Source organism: Physeter macrocephalus, chromosome 14 (assembly GCF_002837175.3).
Source record: "Physeter macrocephalus isolate SW-GA chromosome 14, ASM283717v5, whole genome shotgun sequence".
Lineage (NCBI taxonomy): Eukaryota > Metazoa > Chordata > Mammalia > Artiodactyla > Physeteridae > Physeter > Physeter macrocephalus.
Window position 1 is genome coordinate 75,682,497 of NC_041227.1, and position 19,093 is coordinate 75,701,589.

General features: G+C 52.1%; 1 protein-coding gene across 1 annotated transcript in view; it reads right to left on the reverse strand.

Annotated features, from left to right (window-relative positions):
* Positions 1-15,977, reverse strand: part of TMEM130 (transmembrane protein 130) — an 18,333-nt gene extending 2,356 nt beyond the window's left edge. The window contains exons 1-8 of the mRNA XM_055089757.1: positions 15,636-15,977; positions 9,909-10,214; positions 7,858-8,017; positions 4,918-5,084; positions 4,080-4,164; positions 2,655-2,857; positions 547-659; positions 4-80 (exon numbers count right to left, since the gene is read on the reverse strand). Of these exons, the coding sequence (XP_054945732.1) occupies positions 4-80; positions 547-659; positions 2,655-2,857; positions 4,080-4,164; positions 4,918-5,084; positions 7,858-8,017; positions 9,909-10,214; positions 15,636-15,720 (1,196 nt within the window). The 5' untranslated portion in view covers positions 15,721-15,977. The remainder of the gene's footprint in view (positions 1-3; positions 81-546; positions 660-2,654; positions 2,858-4,079; positions 4,165-4,917; positions 5,085-7,857; positions 8,018-9,908; positions 10,215-15,635) is intronic.
* Positions 15,978-19,093: the final 3,116 nt, after the last annotated feature.

A 19,093-nucleotide genomic window follows, 5' to 3' on the forward strand; every position in this document is an offset into this window, starting at 1 on the left:
CACATCTGGCAGCAGCACCTGACCCCAGTGGGCGGCTCCGGGTTCTTGTCAGACATGGGGGAAAAGTCAAAATCAGCCACCTATGGTGAACAAAACCCCACTGGTCAATCACCCGCCCACCCACTGGGAGTCCCACTAGGTGGCCTTACGAGCTCAGCTGCCTGGCTAGGTGGCCTTGAGCTCAGCTGCCTGCTGGCAGCATGCACAGAAACACCTTTCTGGAGCCACACAGCGCTTCCCTGTGCCTTTGGCTTTTCTGCTCTCTGGGTCTTTCCTGCTTTCGGTTGCCCTCTCCCTTACCAGCTCATGGGCACGGCTGCCAAGCAAAGGGCGAGCATAGAAGGAGGTAAGTCACATTGGCAAGCAGCTAAATCATCAATCGGGCCCCATCTATGGATGCCTCTTGGGCACATCACCCCCAGCCTCAGGGCCTTGCTCTGACATCCAGACCACCTCCAGGCTCCCGGGTCTAGCCCCCCTGCCCTCTCCGCATATCCCCTCCTGTCAGGGCCCAGGAGTCCAGCTCCCACCCAACCAAGCACCCACCTCCACCATGTCCTTCTGATGAGCGGCATTCCTCAGGGTCATGTACATGATGAAGGCCAGCATCATGGTGATGAGTGTGGCACACGGGAAGGCAAAGACAGCAGGCTGGATGCCTGGGAGTGAGACAGGGTGATGTCACGAGCCTGGGTAGTTGGTGCTGAATACTGGCCTTCAGGAGGAGATGACACGGGAGAGAACAAAGCCCACCAGAGCTTTTTTCCTCCTTGTGTTCATGCATCCCAACTAGGCAACCCCAATAGGCAAATCCAGGATTTCACAAAAACCAAGCTGGGGTATGTGAGGGTTTTAAAGTTTTACTTGATAGTGACTTTCAAGGGGTGCAACTAAATTTCCCACCAGAGTGTGGGCTGGACTTATAGTGACTTGCTCCCAAGGAGCAGCATAAGACGGAGTGATGATGTACAACTTCCGAGCCTATGCCGTGAAAGACCTAGCAGCTTCCTCCTTGGTCTCTCTTGGGTGACTTGCACTGGGGAAGGGAAGCCAAGTTGTGAGGACACCCAAACAGCCCTGTGACCTCTGGCAGCTCTGGGCTCACTCCCTTATCCTGTTACCAAGAGGCAGCATGGCAGAGCAGGAAGAGCCCAGGGGGTCTTGGGTTCGAATCCTGGTTCTGACCAGTGACCTGATGGCAACACTAACCCACAAGGCTGCCACGGGAATGCAACCAGGGGAGGCAGGTGCAAGGCAGGCGATCAGCAAGTATGGGTTCCTTCTCACTCCTCCCCCACCCCCCTCCTGGTAGAGCCACCACCATACGCCATGAGGATCTGTCTCCCAAGAAAAGGCGGCATTGATTACCCGCAGTGCTGTCTTTCTCTGCAGAATTCAGAGGGATCCCAGACACTCAGTGCCCAGGAGACGTTGGGGGAGGTGGGGCCCAAGGCCGCCGACAATGCCAACAGGTCACAGAGTCTGCCTGGCCCACAACATCAGCCGGGGCCAGGAGCGGAGAGTGGTGTCTGCTCAAGGTCTCAGAGGGACTGGAAAGACTGGAGGGGGCAGTGACAGCATCTGGTGCACTTACAGGGCCAACCTCGGGGATGGGTGCAGCTGGCAGGGTGTCCCCTCTTGTTCTGTATGGCATGGAACCTGGCTGGGCATCTGAAAGACCATCCCTAGGGTTCTGGGATCCTACTTTCTCCTCTACATAAGAAAGTTCTTTTCTGGGGTCACAGAACAGGCCCCCCCCCACCCGAGAAATGAAGGGTAGGACCTGATGCTGTCATCAGCCAATCCTGCGGCTGTAAGCCGGTGGCGGGACCTCATGATGTGTCTGGGAAAGGGTATTCCAGGGGCGATGGCTGGGCACCCTTATGAACGAGAGAGACTGTACTGCACACTTTCTGAGCTGCTCACCCTCCCTGGGAGACTCACAACAGCCCTGTGAGCCCAGCACAGTCACCGCTGGAGATGCTTATTTTAGTGGCAGCAACAGCGCCGAGATGGAGGTGATGGGGTGGCGGTGATAGCAGTGAAGGAGGGAGGGTTCGTGTCGGGGACAAGTGTGGCAGTGGTTAACGTACGGAGGGACACTGACCACTGTCAGTGGCGGTGGCAACAAGGGAGCTGAAGTTGAGATGATGCTGGGGTGGCACGGTATGGATGGTGTTGGTCCAAATGGTCGGTGCAGGGGCTGGTGGCAGGGGTGTTAACGGCAGTGCTGACGGTGGTAAGGGTGGTCGCAATGGCAGCGCCCTCTCTGGCTGTTGAAGATGCTAGAAGAACTGTCTGTAGCAAGTGGTGATGGTGGCGGTGGTGCTGGGCAAGTTAGCCGGCAGTAGCGGAGCTGTCTGTTGTTACTGCTAGTGGTGCTGGTGTGGAGGGTGGTGGTGGTGGAACTGAGGGGTTCTGGTAGTGGGGGCTAGAGCAGTTGTTGATGGCACTAGAGAGTTTGGTGCTAGGGCTGTGGGTGGTCAGTCAGTGGTGTTGGTTGGGGACCGTAGGGTTATTGATGGTGCTGGTGTTGTTGGGACTGGTCGTTGATGGCTGTCGGTGGAGCTGGCTGGTGGCAGCACACTGGCGGCGGTGGCAGGGTTGGCTGGTTTCTGCTGCCTTTGTAGGAGCAGAGGCGAAGTGTCACTTACTGGAGGGCCACACCTGGATCTTGTGGTACTGATGCGTCTTGCTGATAATGTTCTCGGCCTGGATGCTGAAGCAGTAGTCCCCGGGATCCCTGAAGATGTGGGTCAGGTTGTAGGCCGCGCTGCCCACTGACACAGGGTGGCATTCCCCTTCCCCCAGCGGGAGGCACTCGGGCTTAAGACGCCAGCACACGTTCAGAGGGGGGCTGCAGGGAAATGGGGGCATTTTTTTAGCAATGGCTCAGCAAGGAGCGTGAGCATCGACTAAGCCCAAGAAAGCCCAGGCAGTCGTGAACTTCAGTGTCCTTTCCAGGACAGAACACCCAGCTTCCCTGGCCTCCAGGGAACACAACGGTACATAAGAGATGGCTTGGGACTCCGAGGGGGTCAGTGAGGCAAAGAGGGACGTGCACAGACCGCTGAAGGAGGCAGAATGAGCGCCCCAGTGACGCACTTGGTGCGCTGTGGAAGCACAGGGGACGGAGGAGCGTGTTCTTAATGAGGAAGTCAGGGGAGGCTTCCTGGAGGAGGTGGCATTTGAGTAGGCCCTAAAAGGATAAGTCGGCTTTTGACAGGTTTGAAGGGGTGAGGGCATTCCAAACTATCCAGCTGCCACAGCACAGGCTCAGAATCTGGAAAATGCAGGTCCATATAAAGAATTCCAAGTGAGCATTCCTGTCTCACACGACCTAGACCAGAGTAAAACACACACTCATGACACTTCAGTGACCAGGTCTACCAAGCACACGTAGTTTTCCGCTCTGCTCTCTAAGTACTGAGCTCTTATCTCCAAAGCCCCCGAAAGCTTCAGGAGCCACCTCCAGCCCCTTGGCTCGTCTTCCTCCTTCCTTGGCGGCTTTGCCCCCTCCCGGTCTAGCCTTATTTCCCCCTGACGTGTCCCCTTGCCGGGGGATCGGGTGGGGTTGGCCTTCCCCTCTGGAGCCCTTGGAGGGCTGGGCCCTGACCACTATTCTTCTGCAGCCCCGTCCATCCCAGTGGCCCCAGAGAGGGGCTCCCCTGTGGGGAGAACACACCCAGCATCTCATCTCATCACTTACTACAAACTCAGCCTGATGGTGTTCTTGGGAGGAGCTGAGTCAGGTCCTACCCAAGATGGCCTGCTTTCCAGGGGGGCTGGAAAGCAGGCCCCAGTCACATACGGAAGTCTTTTCACAGGGGTGGTCCCTCACCTGCCTTTGCCTTGGTGCCCATGTGGCAGACAGCCCCAAAAGGCCAGTGCTCCCTCCCCTGGATGCTGAGAATGGAGCCATGCCCGTGACTCTCCCACGGCACAGTCAAGGGTGGCATCATCCCTCTGTGAGCTCCTTAACTCGGGGCCCCTCAGGGATGGGGCAAGGTCAGGAGCCTCTGGGGGGGTGTGTGGGCAGGGCCGCAGGTCATGCGCGGTGTGCTCTGGGCTTCGCTCACCTCCCCAGGAAGTTCAAGGTCACTATCATCTTTTGGAAGGTCTGAATGAGGGTAGGCCCCAAGACCTGGATGCCTCGAAGGGTTTCTGAAAGGCAGAGAAGACCTCATTATATCTGGTGGCCGACGACAGCTGTATCGGGGCTCGTGGAGTCCCGAGGCTGGGTGACCACCACCCCGTCCTCCTCTTGGCCCTCCCCAAGGGCAGGTCACAGGTCACATCCAGGGCATACCCGGGTCCCGCCTCCCCGCCAGCAGCAGGTGCTGGAGCCAGCTTAGAGCGAGGGAGCCGGAGGAAGCAAGCAGGGCCCTCGTGAGCAGGACCTGGGGCCGACTTAGGGTACCGCCTCCTCCCCACATCATCTGTGCCGTGTGCGGGGTGGGGGAAACAGCACCCCGTTAGCACGACCAAGAAATCTGCTGCAGCTGCCCCAGCACCCTCTCTTGTCAAAGCCAGCAGAGGCAGGTCCGGCCGTTCCCTCCCTGTGCAGCCGACTGAGGCTCTCCCAGCCCCGACAGGACGGTCCTTGACGGGAGGCAGATGTAGCCGGGAACGAGGAGTGATGGAGATGCACCAAATCACAGCAGTGTCTGGGCTCTGCCACCTGGTGGCCACCTGACCTCCTCCACGGCCTGCCCTCCAGTGCCCTCTTGGAAGCGGGGAATGACAGACCCGCTCAGAGGTCTGCTGGGGAACAGAAGAGAGACTGTGCATCCGAGCTCAGCCCAGTGCCCAGTTGGAGCCACTCTGATCTGCAAGTGACCCAGCCCTGGAAGGAGTGGCACCCAGGGCTCCCTGACGGGCCAAACGCTCAACCCACACCAACCCCCAGAGACTCACCCTGCAGCTTCAGCGAGGCGGAGAAGTCGCCCGTCTTCTGCAGAACGCCCTTCCCGACGTCCGGTGTTACCTGCTCCCACTCCGCCACGACCTTGACCTTCACAGTGAAGGATCCAACGATGGAATAGTTATAATAGACCGTAGCGTCTTTGGTCACCATCTGGGTGCTATAAGGTGACAGGGAGGAGATGACAGAAGTGACTCACGTGCCCTCTTAGTGGTTGTACAGTGACACATTCAGACCAACACCTTGCAAGCAAAAACGTCATCCCAGCCATCAGTCCCCAGAGCCAGCCAGGGCATGAGGTCAGCTGTACCTGGTAGAGTGGCTGCTGGTTGTCTTTGTATTTGTAAGTTACAGGTAGGAGAACTCCTGGCAACCGGTGCCTGTCACCTGCCAGGAAGTGCTCTGCACCCCGAGCCAGGAAACTGGGAAAGGCTGTGTGTTAGACAAGGACAATCTGGGGAGGGGAGAAGTATGAACTGCGGAGTTAAGACACACCTGGCTTTAAATCTCAGCTCCAGATTTCCTATCTACGTAACTCTAAGCCTTACTTTTCTCATCTGAAAAACAGGAAGAGTCATACCTCCATCACAGGTTATGATATAACATATTAAGTGTGTAACATCATGCTTTTTCCCTACAATTACCTGAATCACTTCTAAAGGAATTCTAGTAACAATAAAATATTTTTGTTGATTTGTTGATGCTCTTTATATATGAAGTTTATCAAACCTTTACCTATTCCATATCTTCCAAATATTTTCTCCCAGTTTAACCTTTATCCTTTGGTTTGATTTACTTCTTTCATTTCAATTTTAAATCCGATGATGCCAAATTTAGCATTTTTTCCATTCTAGTTTCTGCCTTTTATTTACAGAAATGCCTTCCCCACTGCCAAACTATCCAATCTCAGGGGATCATCTACATTCCAATCTAGTCCTGGTTCATTATGTTTACTATTTTTAATCTATCTGGAATAGCTTTTGTTAGGGATTAGATTATTTTTCTCCCTAACAGTTAACCAGCTACCCTAGTATCATTTATCAAACAATCTATCCTTATTCACTGGCTGGAAATAACATTGTTATCATACACTACATGTGTATATAAACTTAGGTTTTTTGTCTGCTTTTTCTGTTCTGTTCCATTGAGCTGCCTTTTCTTGCTGAAAATTATTTGTAGCTTTCTAAATACGTTTATGTATGTATTTCTAGCCCCTTTCCCCATCACCATTCATCATCATTCTGCTTTTCTGATCATTTCTCTTTCTTCTTACAATATTGAGAAATTCTCTCATCATTTTTCAAGTCTTTTTAAGGTTCTCAGTACAATCTGTGATTTTTATTCACATAAATCCTACAATTTTAGGCTAAGTTTATTCTCTCCGTTTTTATAAATATTATGAAAGATGTTTTCGACTGCCATTATATGGAGAAGCTAAGAATCTTTGTTTTGTAACCAGCCACATTATTAAAATCTTTTTAGTTCTAAGATTTTTCAGTTGACTCTTTTGTGTTTTCCAGGTAAACAGTACTGCCATCTGTGTACAATGACTTTTGTCTCCTCCTTTACATTTATATTTCATTTCTTCTTCTTATTTTATTTCATTGCCTTGTCAAAAATGTTCAATTGCAATAGAAACAGTGAATAGGGAATTCCCTGGTGGTCCGCGCTTTCACTGCCAAGGGCCCGGGTTCGACCCCTGATCGGGGAACTAAGATCCGGCAGGCTGCAGCGCAGCCAAAGAAGAAAAAAAAGAGAAAGAAATAGTGAATATAACTTTCTTTAACGTGAAAATAAATGCCCCTAATAAATATGGAGGCTGTCCCCTGGTTTGAGACAAATATTCTTTATGTTTTAAAACCATATATATACATATATATATAAGCGTATGTGTATTTGTATACATGTATGTATATATGTATGATATACATTATGTGTATATGTGACGTATATGTATATATGTATGTGCACATTTGTGTAAAACTGTGTATTTATACACACAATTTAGATGAACTGTAAAATCTTTGTCATGTTCCCAAAATTATTCTTATTGGGATTTTTATTGGGTTTGCATTAAACTTAAAGAATAACTGGGGGGAAACGGACATCTTTACAATATTAAGACTCACCATCCCGGACATGGTGTACATACCCATTTACTCAAATCTTTTCTACTTCTGCGGGTGGGAGAGGGATGGATTGGGAGTTTGGGATTAGCAGATGCAAACTATTATATATAGAATGCATAAACAACAAGGTCCTACTGTAGAGCACAGGAAACTATATTCAATATCCTGTGATAAACCATAATGGAAAAGAATACGAAAAAGAATATATATATGTATATATGTACATAGCTGAATCACTTTGCTGTACAGCAGAAATTAACACAACCTTGTAAATTAACTATACTTCAATGAAACAAATTAAAAACAACAAATCTTTGCTACTTCTCAGTAGCTCTGTAGTTTTCTTCATGCAGGATCTTGCCCATTTCCAGATATGCCTGACTGACCCCCACTTCCCGACCTGCCTCCCCCAATTGGCTTGTCTGGAGAGGAGGTGTGAGGAGAATGAAGCTGGAACACCTGAATTCTACCATGTGAGTATAACAGCGTGTGTCATTGGCCGGCCAGGTCCTTCCAGAGTCAAACAGAGAAAAATCCTACCTACCTTGACCTGCCTTAAAGGGCTGTTTTGGGCACCAATGACCCCTCTACCAGGTTGCAGGCACCTTGAAGGCAGGTCCCATGACTGGCTCACACGGGTCCCCATGGACCACGAGCTTGGCACAGAGCAGGTGTACCAGGCATGTTTGGAGTGAGAGAGAGTGAGCAGGTGAAGACGGGAGAGTACAGAGCATTCCGCCTGGGACGACAGGGCCACCAGCCATGAGCCAAGACTTTGGGGCATCAAGGGGGGTAAGGACATACCCGTCTCCGAAGTCCCAGCTGTAGAGAAACGAGGCGGTCTTGAAGAAGTTGCTGGGGTCGTGGAGGAGGAAGGAAACTTTAAGGACTGTCTTGGTGAGGTAGGAGCTGGGCCAGGGCAGGGAGGTGTTCTGGGTGACAACGAGGTTCCCCACGAGGAACTCTGGGACAGAGACCACGGGAGGGTGAGTCCACTGAAGTGGAGGAGGGCAGAGCCACGTGCCAGTTGGCAGGGCAGCCTCTCCCCCACCCGACTTCCTGGCTGTCACAGCCAGGTGGTGGCAAGAGGGGACCCTGCAGGTCACCGAACACAGAGGCATATGCCCCCTCTGCGGACGCTGGTGAAGACTCACTTCTTGTGTTACATGCATAGCTCTGCTCCTGCACCCCTTTCACCAGGACCCTGAACTTTCTGGCACAAAAGATGCCCAGGACCAGAAGGAAATGCACAGGCTTTGAAAGCAACTCTTGGGAAATATTTCAAAGTATTAGATGAGCCTAGAAAAAATGAGCAGTTCTACTGACCGCAGGTCCACACCCCATGTGCTGGGCTGGGTGAGGAACACCATTCCGTGCTGCCTCCTCTAAAAAAAAAAAATTAAAAGCTGATTTTTTAAGCAGAAAGTGAGGTGTGCTCAATAAAGCTCATTTGGAAATTGCTGAAAAGTGGAATGAAAAGAAAAGAAACTGCCTATCACGCAAACACAAGCACTGTTGATGTTTTGAAGAACTGCAAAGTATACGTGTGTACATATTTAAGGTATACACATATTAAACACAGTTGATCAAATTGGTTATAGAATTTTGTTTTGATTTTTAAATTTTTACAACCATGAGTACTCCCCCAGGCTACAACAAACTCTTTGTAAAGGTCATTATTATTCATTATACAAATTATATCAGTATACTTAACCAGTCCCCTTATGGTTGCATACTTAGCTTGTTTCTATTTTCTTCTGTTATTATAAAAACTGTGATGAACATCTTCGTGCATAAACCATTACCCAAATGGAGGTTTATTTCCTGAAGATAAGTTCTTTAATAGACTGTAAACTCCAAGAAAGCAGGGACTTCTTGGAAAGAGAGAGAAGGGAGGGGAGGGAGGGAGGGAGGGGCAGGTCCACACCCCATGTGCTGGGCTGGGTGAGGAACACCATTCCGTGCTGCCTCCTCTAAAAAAAAAAAATTAAAAGCTGATTTTTTAAGCAGAAAGTGAGGTGTGCTCAATAAAGCTCATTTGGAAATTGCTGAAAAGTGGAATGAAAAGAAAAGAAACTGCCTATCACGCAAACACAAGCACTGTTGATGTTTTGAAGAACTGCAAAGTATACGTGTGTACATATTTAAGGTATACACATATTAAACACAGTTGATCAAATTGGTTATAGAATTTTGTTTTGATTTTTAAATTTTTACAACCATGAGTACTCCCCCAGGCTACAACAAACTCTTTGTAAAGGTCATTATTATTCATTATACAAATTATATCAGTATACTTAACCAGTCCCCTTATGGTTGCATACTTAGCTTGTTTCTATTTTCTTCTGTTATTATAAAAACTGTGATGAACATCTTCGTGCATAAACCATTACCCAAATGGAGGTTTATTTCCTGAAGATAAGTTCTTTAATAGACTGTAAACTCCAAGAAAGCAGGGACTTCTTGGAAAGAGAGAGAAGGGAGGGAGGGAGGGAGGAAGGGAGGAGGAGGGGGAGAGAGGAGAGAGAAAGAGAGAAGGAGAGAGGGAGAGAGAGTGAGAGAGAATGAGAAACAGGCCAAAGACTAAAATAATTTATAACCATTGATACACATGTACCAGCTGCTCTCCAAAGGGTTGTATTAATTTACAGCCGAGTAGCAATATGTACTTTAAGTGTCCATTTCAGCACAACCCTGCCAGCAGCGCATATTACCGTTTTCTGATCCTTGGTTAACTGACAGCAGCGAAGGAACCATGGGTCTAATCCGCATTTATGTGATTACCAGCCAGGCTGGATGTTTTCTCTGCACCAAGAGTCTGAATGAAGAACAAATCAAGTGGGAAGGGTCCTCACCTGTAATGGGGAGGACGAGGAGGCTCCTGGCCACAGGCTGGCACGTCCCGCAGTCAGCGGCGGTGACCCAGACCGAGACCGGGAAGTCCCCGGGTACGTTCCCCACGACGCGGACGGTGGAGCTGAAAGCCTCATCTGTCTTCCCCGTGAGCAGCAATGGGGTGTGAATCCAGCGGAAGCGGTAAAGGCGGGCGCTGGCGGGCAGGACCAGGCTGCCATTGTCATCGGCCACCAGGCTCGCCGTGATGGTCACCTCTGCCCCCGTGGTGGCAGGGCCATCGGTGGTGAGGTGAAGTTCATACACGCCTAGGAACCCAGAAACAAAAGGCCGCGTTTCACGAAGGGGCGTGGCCAGGAAACCCACCGCCACCCTCTGGGCCGGCTTCTGTGAGTCTCTTTTACAGGTGGAGAAATTGGGGCCCAGGCAGGTCAGGTGACCCGCCCGAGGGTCATACGATTAGTTCATTGCCCAGCTGGGATTCAAACCCAGGCCCAACTGACTCCAAATCCCACGCCCTTTCCCGTGTCTCCAGTTTGTTTTAGTTTTTCATGCCAGCCAAGCAGGGCCTTACAGAGCATGTGTATGCTGACCTGGCCCGGCTTCTTAGCTGTGAAAATGACGGCCAGTGCATGTCACAGGAGGAGCCACCGCAGCTGATGCCAAGAAATGCCCCCCATCGCCCACTCTTTTGGACTAACCTTTACATGCGAAACAAAATTCCAGTTGGAAACACAAAGCTGAGTCTGGACCCTGTTAAGGCCTAATACCTTGACGGTGGTAGGCCAGCCTTGGGAGGAAGGGCCACTGTGATCCAAGCCAAGCCCCCTTCTCTTTGGTCTCAGTTTGTACATCTGTAAAGTGAGAGCTTCTAGATCTGAGCTGTCCACTATGGTAGCCACTAGCCACGGGTGGCTCCTTCAGCGTCAACTAAAGTGAAACAAACTTAAAACCCACTTTCTCGGTTGCACTGGCGCATTTCAAGGGCCAGCCACGTGTAGCCAAGGGTCACCATAGTGGACACTGTGGATACAGATCTTCATTATCACAGCAAGTTCCACTGGACTACACTGCTGTAGGGAACCTCCAGGATTCCTGCCGGGGCCAACGCTGGAGCTTTGTGATTCCAGCTGGGTCAACTCCTTGGGGAACCTGAACTGAAATACTGGGGATGCAGCTCTTACAGGGAACCCAGGAATTAGTTTTCTAGGTTGCAAGCGGAGAATAGGGCCTGGAGCACATGGAATGGAGACCAAATAAGAGGCCTTTTAAATAACACTCCCCATCTGACCAACACATTGAAGGTAAGACTAAGTGTAATCTGAAAATAGAGAAAGGTATAAAATTAAAAAAAATTTTTTTTTAATAATTAGTAACAACCACTTACTATATTGGGGCATTTCCTACTATTCTTTTAAATGATGCTTACTCTGAGATTATATATTCCATTGCTGTTGCTGTTTTTTCAATTCTGTATCATAGGCATTTTCCTAAGTCATTATTCTTCACCTGCTTTAGATAGCTGCAGATTTTATCATACTCACAAGGTAAGATTTTAAAAATCAGATTTGTTTCCATCGTAAAAGTAATACACATGCATAAAGAATATCAGAAGTGTCCTATTACCCTACCCCGCAAAGACAACAGCTGCTATCATATTGCTGTCCTCCAGCTCTTTTTCATGCACGGAAGTTTTAAATTTAGTCAGAATCAGCCTCTGCACACAATTTTGAATTACTTTATTTCTACCTGACAACACATCAAAAGGATGTCTGCAGTGGCACCAATGTGAACTTCAGTATTTGCATGATAATCCCTCAAGCAGGTATATCTTAATTCCCAGAACCCTTCACTCTTGTCAATAGCACTACTGCACGTCTTAGTAACTATTTTCCTGTGACTTGTAATTTTCTTTTTCAGGTGAGACTTCTGAAGGGCCTGAGGTTAGAGAATGTCTAACAGTGCACACCTGGGCAGAAGGAAGGGAGGAGGGCCCACAAGCCCCCCTCTGCTCATTTTACTCCCTCCCACCCCGCTTCCCGGCAACATACACCCGCTCCCTTGGCTTCCAGTACCTCCTCAATGCTGATGGAACCCAGTAACACAGGCTTCATTTCTACTGAGCAATAATACCATGGCTACTAACCACATGCGATTAAATTTAAATTAATCAAAGTTAATCACTTCAATGTATAATACTAAAATTCCAGTCCCTCCATTACACTGGAGCCACATTTCAAGTGCTCAATAGCCGTAGCTAAAATTCCAGTCCCTCCATTACACTGGAGCCACATTTCAAGTGCTCAATAGCCGTAGCTCTCCCGGATAGCACAGATATAGATCATTTCCTTCATCATCTAAAATTCTGTTGGCCAGAGGTGCTCTAGACCCCCTGGATTTCTCCCCTCCCAAACCTGCCATTCTCTTCACCTATCATTCTCTGTCGGGTCAGAGGACCAGCTGTCCCAAGAATCAATCCCCGGGCCTCTGCCACTCTAATTCTCCCTCTCCATTACTACCAGCATTGCTTAAGGTAGCATACAGCCCCATCCGGATGGATTACCGATACATCCTGAATGAGACCCTTGGCCTCCGGTCCTGCCCTACTTTCAGCCACCCCAACAAGCAGCTTCCTGCACAGTTAATCTGATCATGGGCCAGCCTCGGGGTGGAGGGAGACCACAGTCACATCTTAGCACATCCATGCTGTAGCTTTAACCCTTTAACACCTGCAGTTCCCCCCAACATGCTCTGTCCTTCCTAGCCTCAGGGCCTTTGCACACACTGTCCCCACTGCTCTTCTTCACCTATCTGTCTGTGGATATAACCTCTTCCAGGAAGCCCTCCCTAACACCCCCCCCCACCCCTCCTCCTCGGCACTCTCCCAACAGCCTGAGCACACAGTTGTCACAACCCTGGGTTGGGATAAAGGTTTCCTCATCTCCCCCACTGCACTGCAAGCTCCTTGAGGGCAGGGCAGGGGTCATCCCCATCTCCCCCAAGCCTAGCCAGGCGCTTGGCACATAGTAGGGGTTCAACACTGTGGAGAGGCACCTGGAGAGAAGGGTGTGGCAGAGGCGCCAGGCCACATGGCACTGCCCCAGGAAACTCTTCACCCAAGTGCTGTGGACTGAGTCCCAACCCACAGCTGCTGGGGGGACCCAGAAGTACAGGGTGTGCTCCCTGCTCTTCGGGGGCTCACGAGAGACCTGCTGGACTCAGCAAAACCGGGAGGTGAGCAAGTGTGTCCTCAACTGCACCCCATTTGCCTTGCGGCGATGTTGCCCGCCCCCCACCGGGGACTCTGGCTCCAGCCTTTCCGCTCACCCACGTTACACATTCCCTGTTCTGAATCCCTTTCCTTGGGGCCATATTTTGGATTATAAAGTCTTTGGGGCTAGCATTGCAAAAGGGACCTGCAGCACCTTAATCCCAAAGAGAGAATTCCAGACACAGAAGTGTCTCCAAGAAAACACAGTGTGTATTTTACACTGAAGGACCCGAGTCCCCAGAGCTCCCCAGGGACTAATGCTACCGCCTGGGACCACACAGCAATCTGCATTGCCCTAGGCCGAGTCCCTCTGGCTGGGAGGCAGCCTTTGGCCAGGCTGCTGCAGAAAGAGGTGCTTAGAGGAGAGGCCATCTCTTCCCTGCCCACACCCCTCAGGAGAGGAGCGTGGGCCAGGGTGAGGCTGGCAGGTAGCAGGGACATTCAGCTGCATGCTAATGGCCATCCAGCGTCTGCAGCAAGACAGGCGCATGTCAGCACGACGCAGATCCGTTGCCAGGGGAACAGAATCAGGAGGGCAGCCAGCTCAGCCAGGAGGCGGGATGGGGTGGGGATGGGGAGGGGCTGTGGCTACAGCCAGTCGCAGCAGACACTGGCCCAGCTCCTGGGAGCGCCCCCCATCCCGACCTGTCCACGCGCCAGAGGCTCCAAGGGCACTTTTCTCAGGCTTGTTTTTAAAAAGCAGGTATTTCACAGCCCCCAGGTGATGCTGCCCCTCGTCCTCAGGGCCTAGAAAGCGTCCAGAACATCCAGGCTGAAATGGACCGGGAAGGCTTTGCCACCTGTGGCTGAAGGAACCAAGCCCAGGTTTGGTTACCTACCCGTGCAAATCCATCTTTCCAAGTGTGGGAGCCCAGATGACATGGCCTTGGAGTACAGAGCAGCCCAGTCAGGGGCTCAGGGGCGCCCCAGGTGCCCCAGTGACCACACAGGTGCCCCAGTGACCCAGAGCTGAAAGGGCCAAGGCAAAAAGTGAAGTGACAGCAGCCACAAAGTTTGACTGTGGAAGAATGCCCACCAGCAGGCTCCCAGGGCTTCCACCTGGAGCACGCACATTCTCCCTGACCACACAGCCTGTAGGGCCCCAGAACAGTCTAGAAAAGGGCTACATCAGCCTCTTCTCACTGCACATGTACACAGCCCAAACACTTCCCAAGGTACCTCTGAAGTCTGGACAACACAACGTGGAATTAATGAACGGTCCAGGACACGGACTTCTGACTTCAACCCCTGGTGTAGGAAGCACGTCGTGCAGGCCGACCCAGACCCGGGAAGGGAGGAAAGGGCTTCCGAATCTCTCTTTTTCTCCTGTGGGTTTTCCCTAACCCCATTCCCAGCTATTTGGACTGTATCATGGGTGCAGCAGGCCAGGCTGGGAACCACACAAGACTTCCAAAGAACTAACCCTCCCCACCTTTTTTTTTTTGGCAATTTAGGCCGCGTTGATCATTTCTGGACACATGTAAACCTAATGGACAAGAGACCCCATTTCCAGGGGCAAGCAGGTGCTCCTGACCAAGCCAATTCCCACAAAATTCCCTTAATTCATCCTTAAGATGCAGGTTTTTTATTTTACCTTGTGGCTTTTATTTCACAAGTTTGCATTAGATCTCTTCTTCTGGCTACCATTCTTTTAAGGTGGGGGGGGTAATGAAAATATTGGATAATATTTAAAACCCACCCAATAGCTGCCCACGTCCCAACTGTCCCCTTAAAACTCTCCACCCTGGGTCCTTTTTTGTCGCCAAAATGCGGCAGAAAAGTGGGTGTTGGCCTTCGGGCGGTGAGGAGGTGGGGATGTTAGAAGCACGACTCGGGGGACACAGGGTAGGACCCAGCGGAACCAGCTCCGGGTCCATTTTGGAAATCATTCCCAGAGAGGAAATGGCAGACCTGCCTCCTGGGCGCTAAAATCGCATACTCCCCGAAGTCAGCACAAGCAGGGTAGAAAGCCTCTCTGGATAAGGCCACATTTTAAGGCAAAAACGCTGCTCCGCGGGCAACCTGGCCGCGCTCCCTGGGGGCTGTGGCGAGACGACCGACCCCGAGCATTCCCCGACTCCCCTCAGCGTCCTCCCCCACCTCCAGCGGCTGCGAGGTTTCCAAACATCGGGACGGATGCGCCGGCCACCGCGCGGTCCCTAAGGCAAGGCCGATGTGGAGGTGGCAGCAGGAACGAGGGCGCGGGGAGCCCCCTCAAGTGCCGGTGACTTCAGGGGAGAGGGGAGAAGGGACAGAGGAGCGGGCTGCGCGGCGCCCGGCAGGCCGTGCTCCCCTCCGCAGCTCGCGGCCTCCGGGGAGGAGGGAGGTGCGCGCAGGGCGCACGGCGCCACCTCCGCAGCCCCGGCTCCCGGCGAGGCCGCCCGCCCGGGACCGCCCTGAGGCCCCGGGCGCGCTGAGGCTCGGGGAAGGCGAGCGGCCGGTTCGCGCAGCGCCTTACCTGCAGCCACCCTAGCCGGGGCCAAGGGCAGGAGGCAGGCCAGCCAGAGGATGCGGCCGAGGCGCGGCCAGAGGGCCGGGGCCATGGCGGCGCTGGGAGCGGCTGGAGCGCGGAGGGGACGCGGCTCGATTGGGCTGCGGCGGCTGCAGCTCGTGGGGCGCGCGGCACGGGCTGTGCGGGGAGGTGCGGGCGCGGCGCCGGCTCGTCCTCGCCTCGGATCGCTGTGTCTCTGCGCGCCGCCGCCGGCCACAGCCCGCCGCGCCGACCCCGACCCACGTCAGCCGCGCCGCGCCCCCTCCCCGCCGCCTCCCTCACTCCGCCGCACGCCGCCTCTCCCCACGATCCTCGCCTCTCCCCACGATCCTCTGCGGGGAGGTGCGGGCGCGGCGCCGGCTCGTCCTCGCCTCGGATCGCTGTGTCTCTGCGCGCCGCCGCCGGCCACAGCCCGCCGCGCCGACCCCGACCCACGTCAGCCGCGCCGCGCCCCCTCCCCGCCGCCTCCCTCACTCCGCCGCACGCCGCCTCTCCCCACGATCCTCCGCTCTCCCCACGATCCTCCCCTCTCCTCCCCGGTCTCCGCTTCTCCAATCTGCTCCCCCTCCCTCCCTCCCTTCGCCGCGCCCCTCCTCTCGCCTCGACCCCTCCCTTCCCCTCCCCTCCCCGGTCCCCGTTCCTCCAGTCTGCGCCCCCTCCCCTCCCTGCGTCTGTGCCCGCGTCCGCCGGCTCTGACTCAGCGTCCCTAGAGGAGCGCGCGCCGCTGCAAAGCCCGGAGCAGGCCCCTTTGGGCTCTTTCTCCAGGTGGCTTCTCCCCTCATGACGCACATGGCTTGGAGATGCGGCTCTTCATTCAAGAAAAGTGTAGCACCTACCGTGTGCAAGACGCCGGACAGTGGGCCTAGGAACGTCTTGTGTCCCTCCGGAGAGAAGGGCTTGGGTGCAGGTGCCCAGGTGCAGGTGCTGGGACTGATGCCATTCCTCAGTTTACCCTCTCTGCACCTGCTGTAAAATGGGGCTTGTGCTCATACCTGGGCCCACAGCGACAACGCTGTCACTGAGGGCCTTGGGACACTCAGACAACCAAGATAAGGAGTGACCAGGCTGCTCCTTCGACACTGCCTGGCCTAAGCAGGCGCTTCCATCTGCCATAACGGAACAGAGCATGTCTTTTCTCCTAGAAGGTGGCCGGCCTAGCTGACCTGAAAGGCTGGACACCGGCAGCCTGGATCCTGGCCCCAGCTCTGCCTCTACTTTATCCTTGGCAAGGGAGCCACCCAGAGGGGGTGTTGGACGGCTCCTCTCGCCTGGCCGGCACTGATGGGGCCACAATAGCAGGACGGGCCGCACGGGAGTGAAGGAACTTCTGGGATGGCTGTGGGGTCCCCCGAGAACGGGCCCCACTGGCCCCATTGCCATCTCACTGTGATGGAGGGGGGAACAGATTTGAGTGAGTCCCCTTAGGAAAGTTTAAAGTGCTAGCCACTCCCTGGTGGCATCAATTACCATTGTGGGGACAAATACCAGGCCTAGGAACCAGGAGACTTTGGATTGTGAAAGTTATGCGACCTTGAGAAAGTCACATAACTCTCCTGGTGCCTCAGTTCACTTTTCTTTAAAATAATAATAATACCCCATGAGACTGTGGTAAGGATAAAATGACTTGACACATAGAACAGTGCTTGGACATAGTACGTACTCAATCAGTGTTGGCTGTCATCATTAGAATGGCTTAAGGACTTGGGAGAGTTTCACTTGTCCGTCAGGAATTGAGAAGAAAATTGTGCTTGAGAAGAAAATAGTATATTAAGATTATAAATAGTGTTTCAAATATTTGACTATTTCACATTATTCAAAGGTCTGGTGGTTAGTGGTTTTTGTAATGTACTACATGCATAAATAGAATAATAACATTTATTACGTTCTTTTCATGTGTAACATTATTACATTGAATAACTATACAGTAGCCATAGATGGTCACATCTATGTCACAGAAGCCACCTGCAAGGCCACACTGAAGCTGATGTTGATGTGACCCTTCTTTGTCTAATTCCCCACAGGTATCACCTCCCCCAGAAACCTTCCTTCTTCTGGGCTCTCACAGCACCTGTCTTGATGTAAATTCTTGTCACTGAAAATCTTTCTAAAGCGGGTTAGTCGGTCTGTTGGCCCTAGCAAAATGGTATAATTGATTTCCCTTTGGTAACAGAAGGGCAGCAGCCCTAGTGTTGATATTCCTACCACAGATCCTCATTATCTTGCATTGGAAGTGTAACTGTGGGAAGTGGGGGCCACTGAGCGGATAACAATCACCCCCGATCAGCTCTGGAGAGGCTTTGGGGGTTAAATTCTATGGTAGTTTGAAGTAGGCAAAAGGGAGTTCAGGGTGATCTCATTGTTGAATTTACCATGGCTCCAGGCCTAGATCTCAGCTTTACCAGATTTTCTGCTGGAATTTTTCGACCACCGGACACCCAGTCACCCTGTTGAAACCCGCAAGAGACCTAGGGAGGATTTGTTAATTCATCACGGGGGAAAGGTTCTTCATAGGGGTGGAGCCCTTAGGGCCAGCCTCCAAGAAGCCCAACAGGTGAGGCAAAGGTAAGCAGGGACTCCAGCACACCAGGGGACAGGGGAGGGAGGTTAGCCTCTTGGTGGCTCTCAGAAGGTCAGACTGAGGCCTCATGCCCTGAACCACTCCATGCAGAGACCACTTGTGCAGACTGCTCGTGCCCACCAGAGTGAATATATTGGGGCTCCCTGTATTCTTTTTAGTGTTCCAGCTGTTCTTATCCTATGGGTTCATACAGTATTATTCCAAACAGGGTACAAATTTATACATTTGTTTATGGGCCGAATTGTGTCCCTTGAGAAATCCATATGTTAAGGCATAATCCCCAAAGTGACTGTATTTGGAGACAGCACCTCTAAAGGGGTAATTAAGGCTAAATGAGGTCATAAGGGTGGGGCCCTAATCCAATAGGACTGGTGTCCTTAGAAGAAGAGGAACAGACACCAGAGATCTCTCTCTTGAGAGAGCGCAGAGAGGTCATGTGAGCACATAGGGAGATGATGCCAGCACATAGTGAGATGATGCCACCTATAAGCCAAGAGAAGAGGCCTCAGAATGAAACCTACCTTGGTGGCACCTTGATCTTGAACTTCCCAGTCTCCAGAACTATGAGAAATAAATTTCTGTTGGGTAAGCCACCCAGTACGTGGTACTTTATAATGGCAGCTTGAGCAGACTAAGACAACACCCAATGGGCAAAAGGAACACATTGGTAAAGAAAGACAGAGGGACTGCCCTGGTGGTCCAGTGGTTAAGACTCTGCATTCCCAGTGCAGGGGGCCCGGGTTCAATCCCTGGTCAGGGAACTAGATCCTGCATGCTGCAACTAAAGATCCCGCACACGGCAACGAAGATACAGCATGCTGCAACTAAGACCCGGCACAGCCAGATA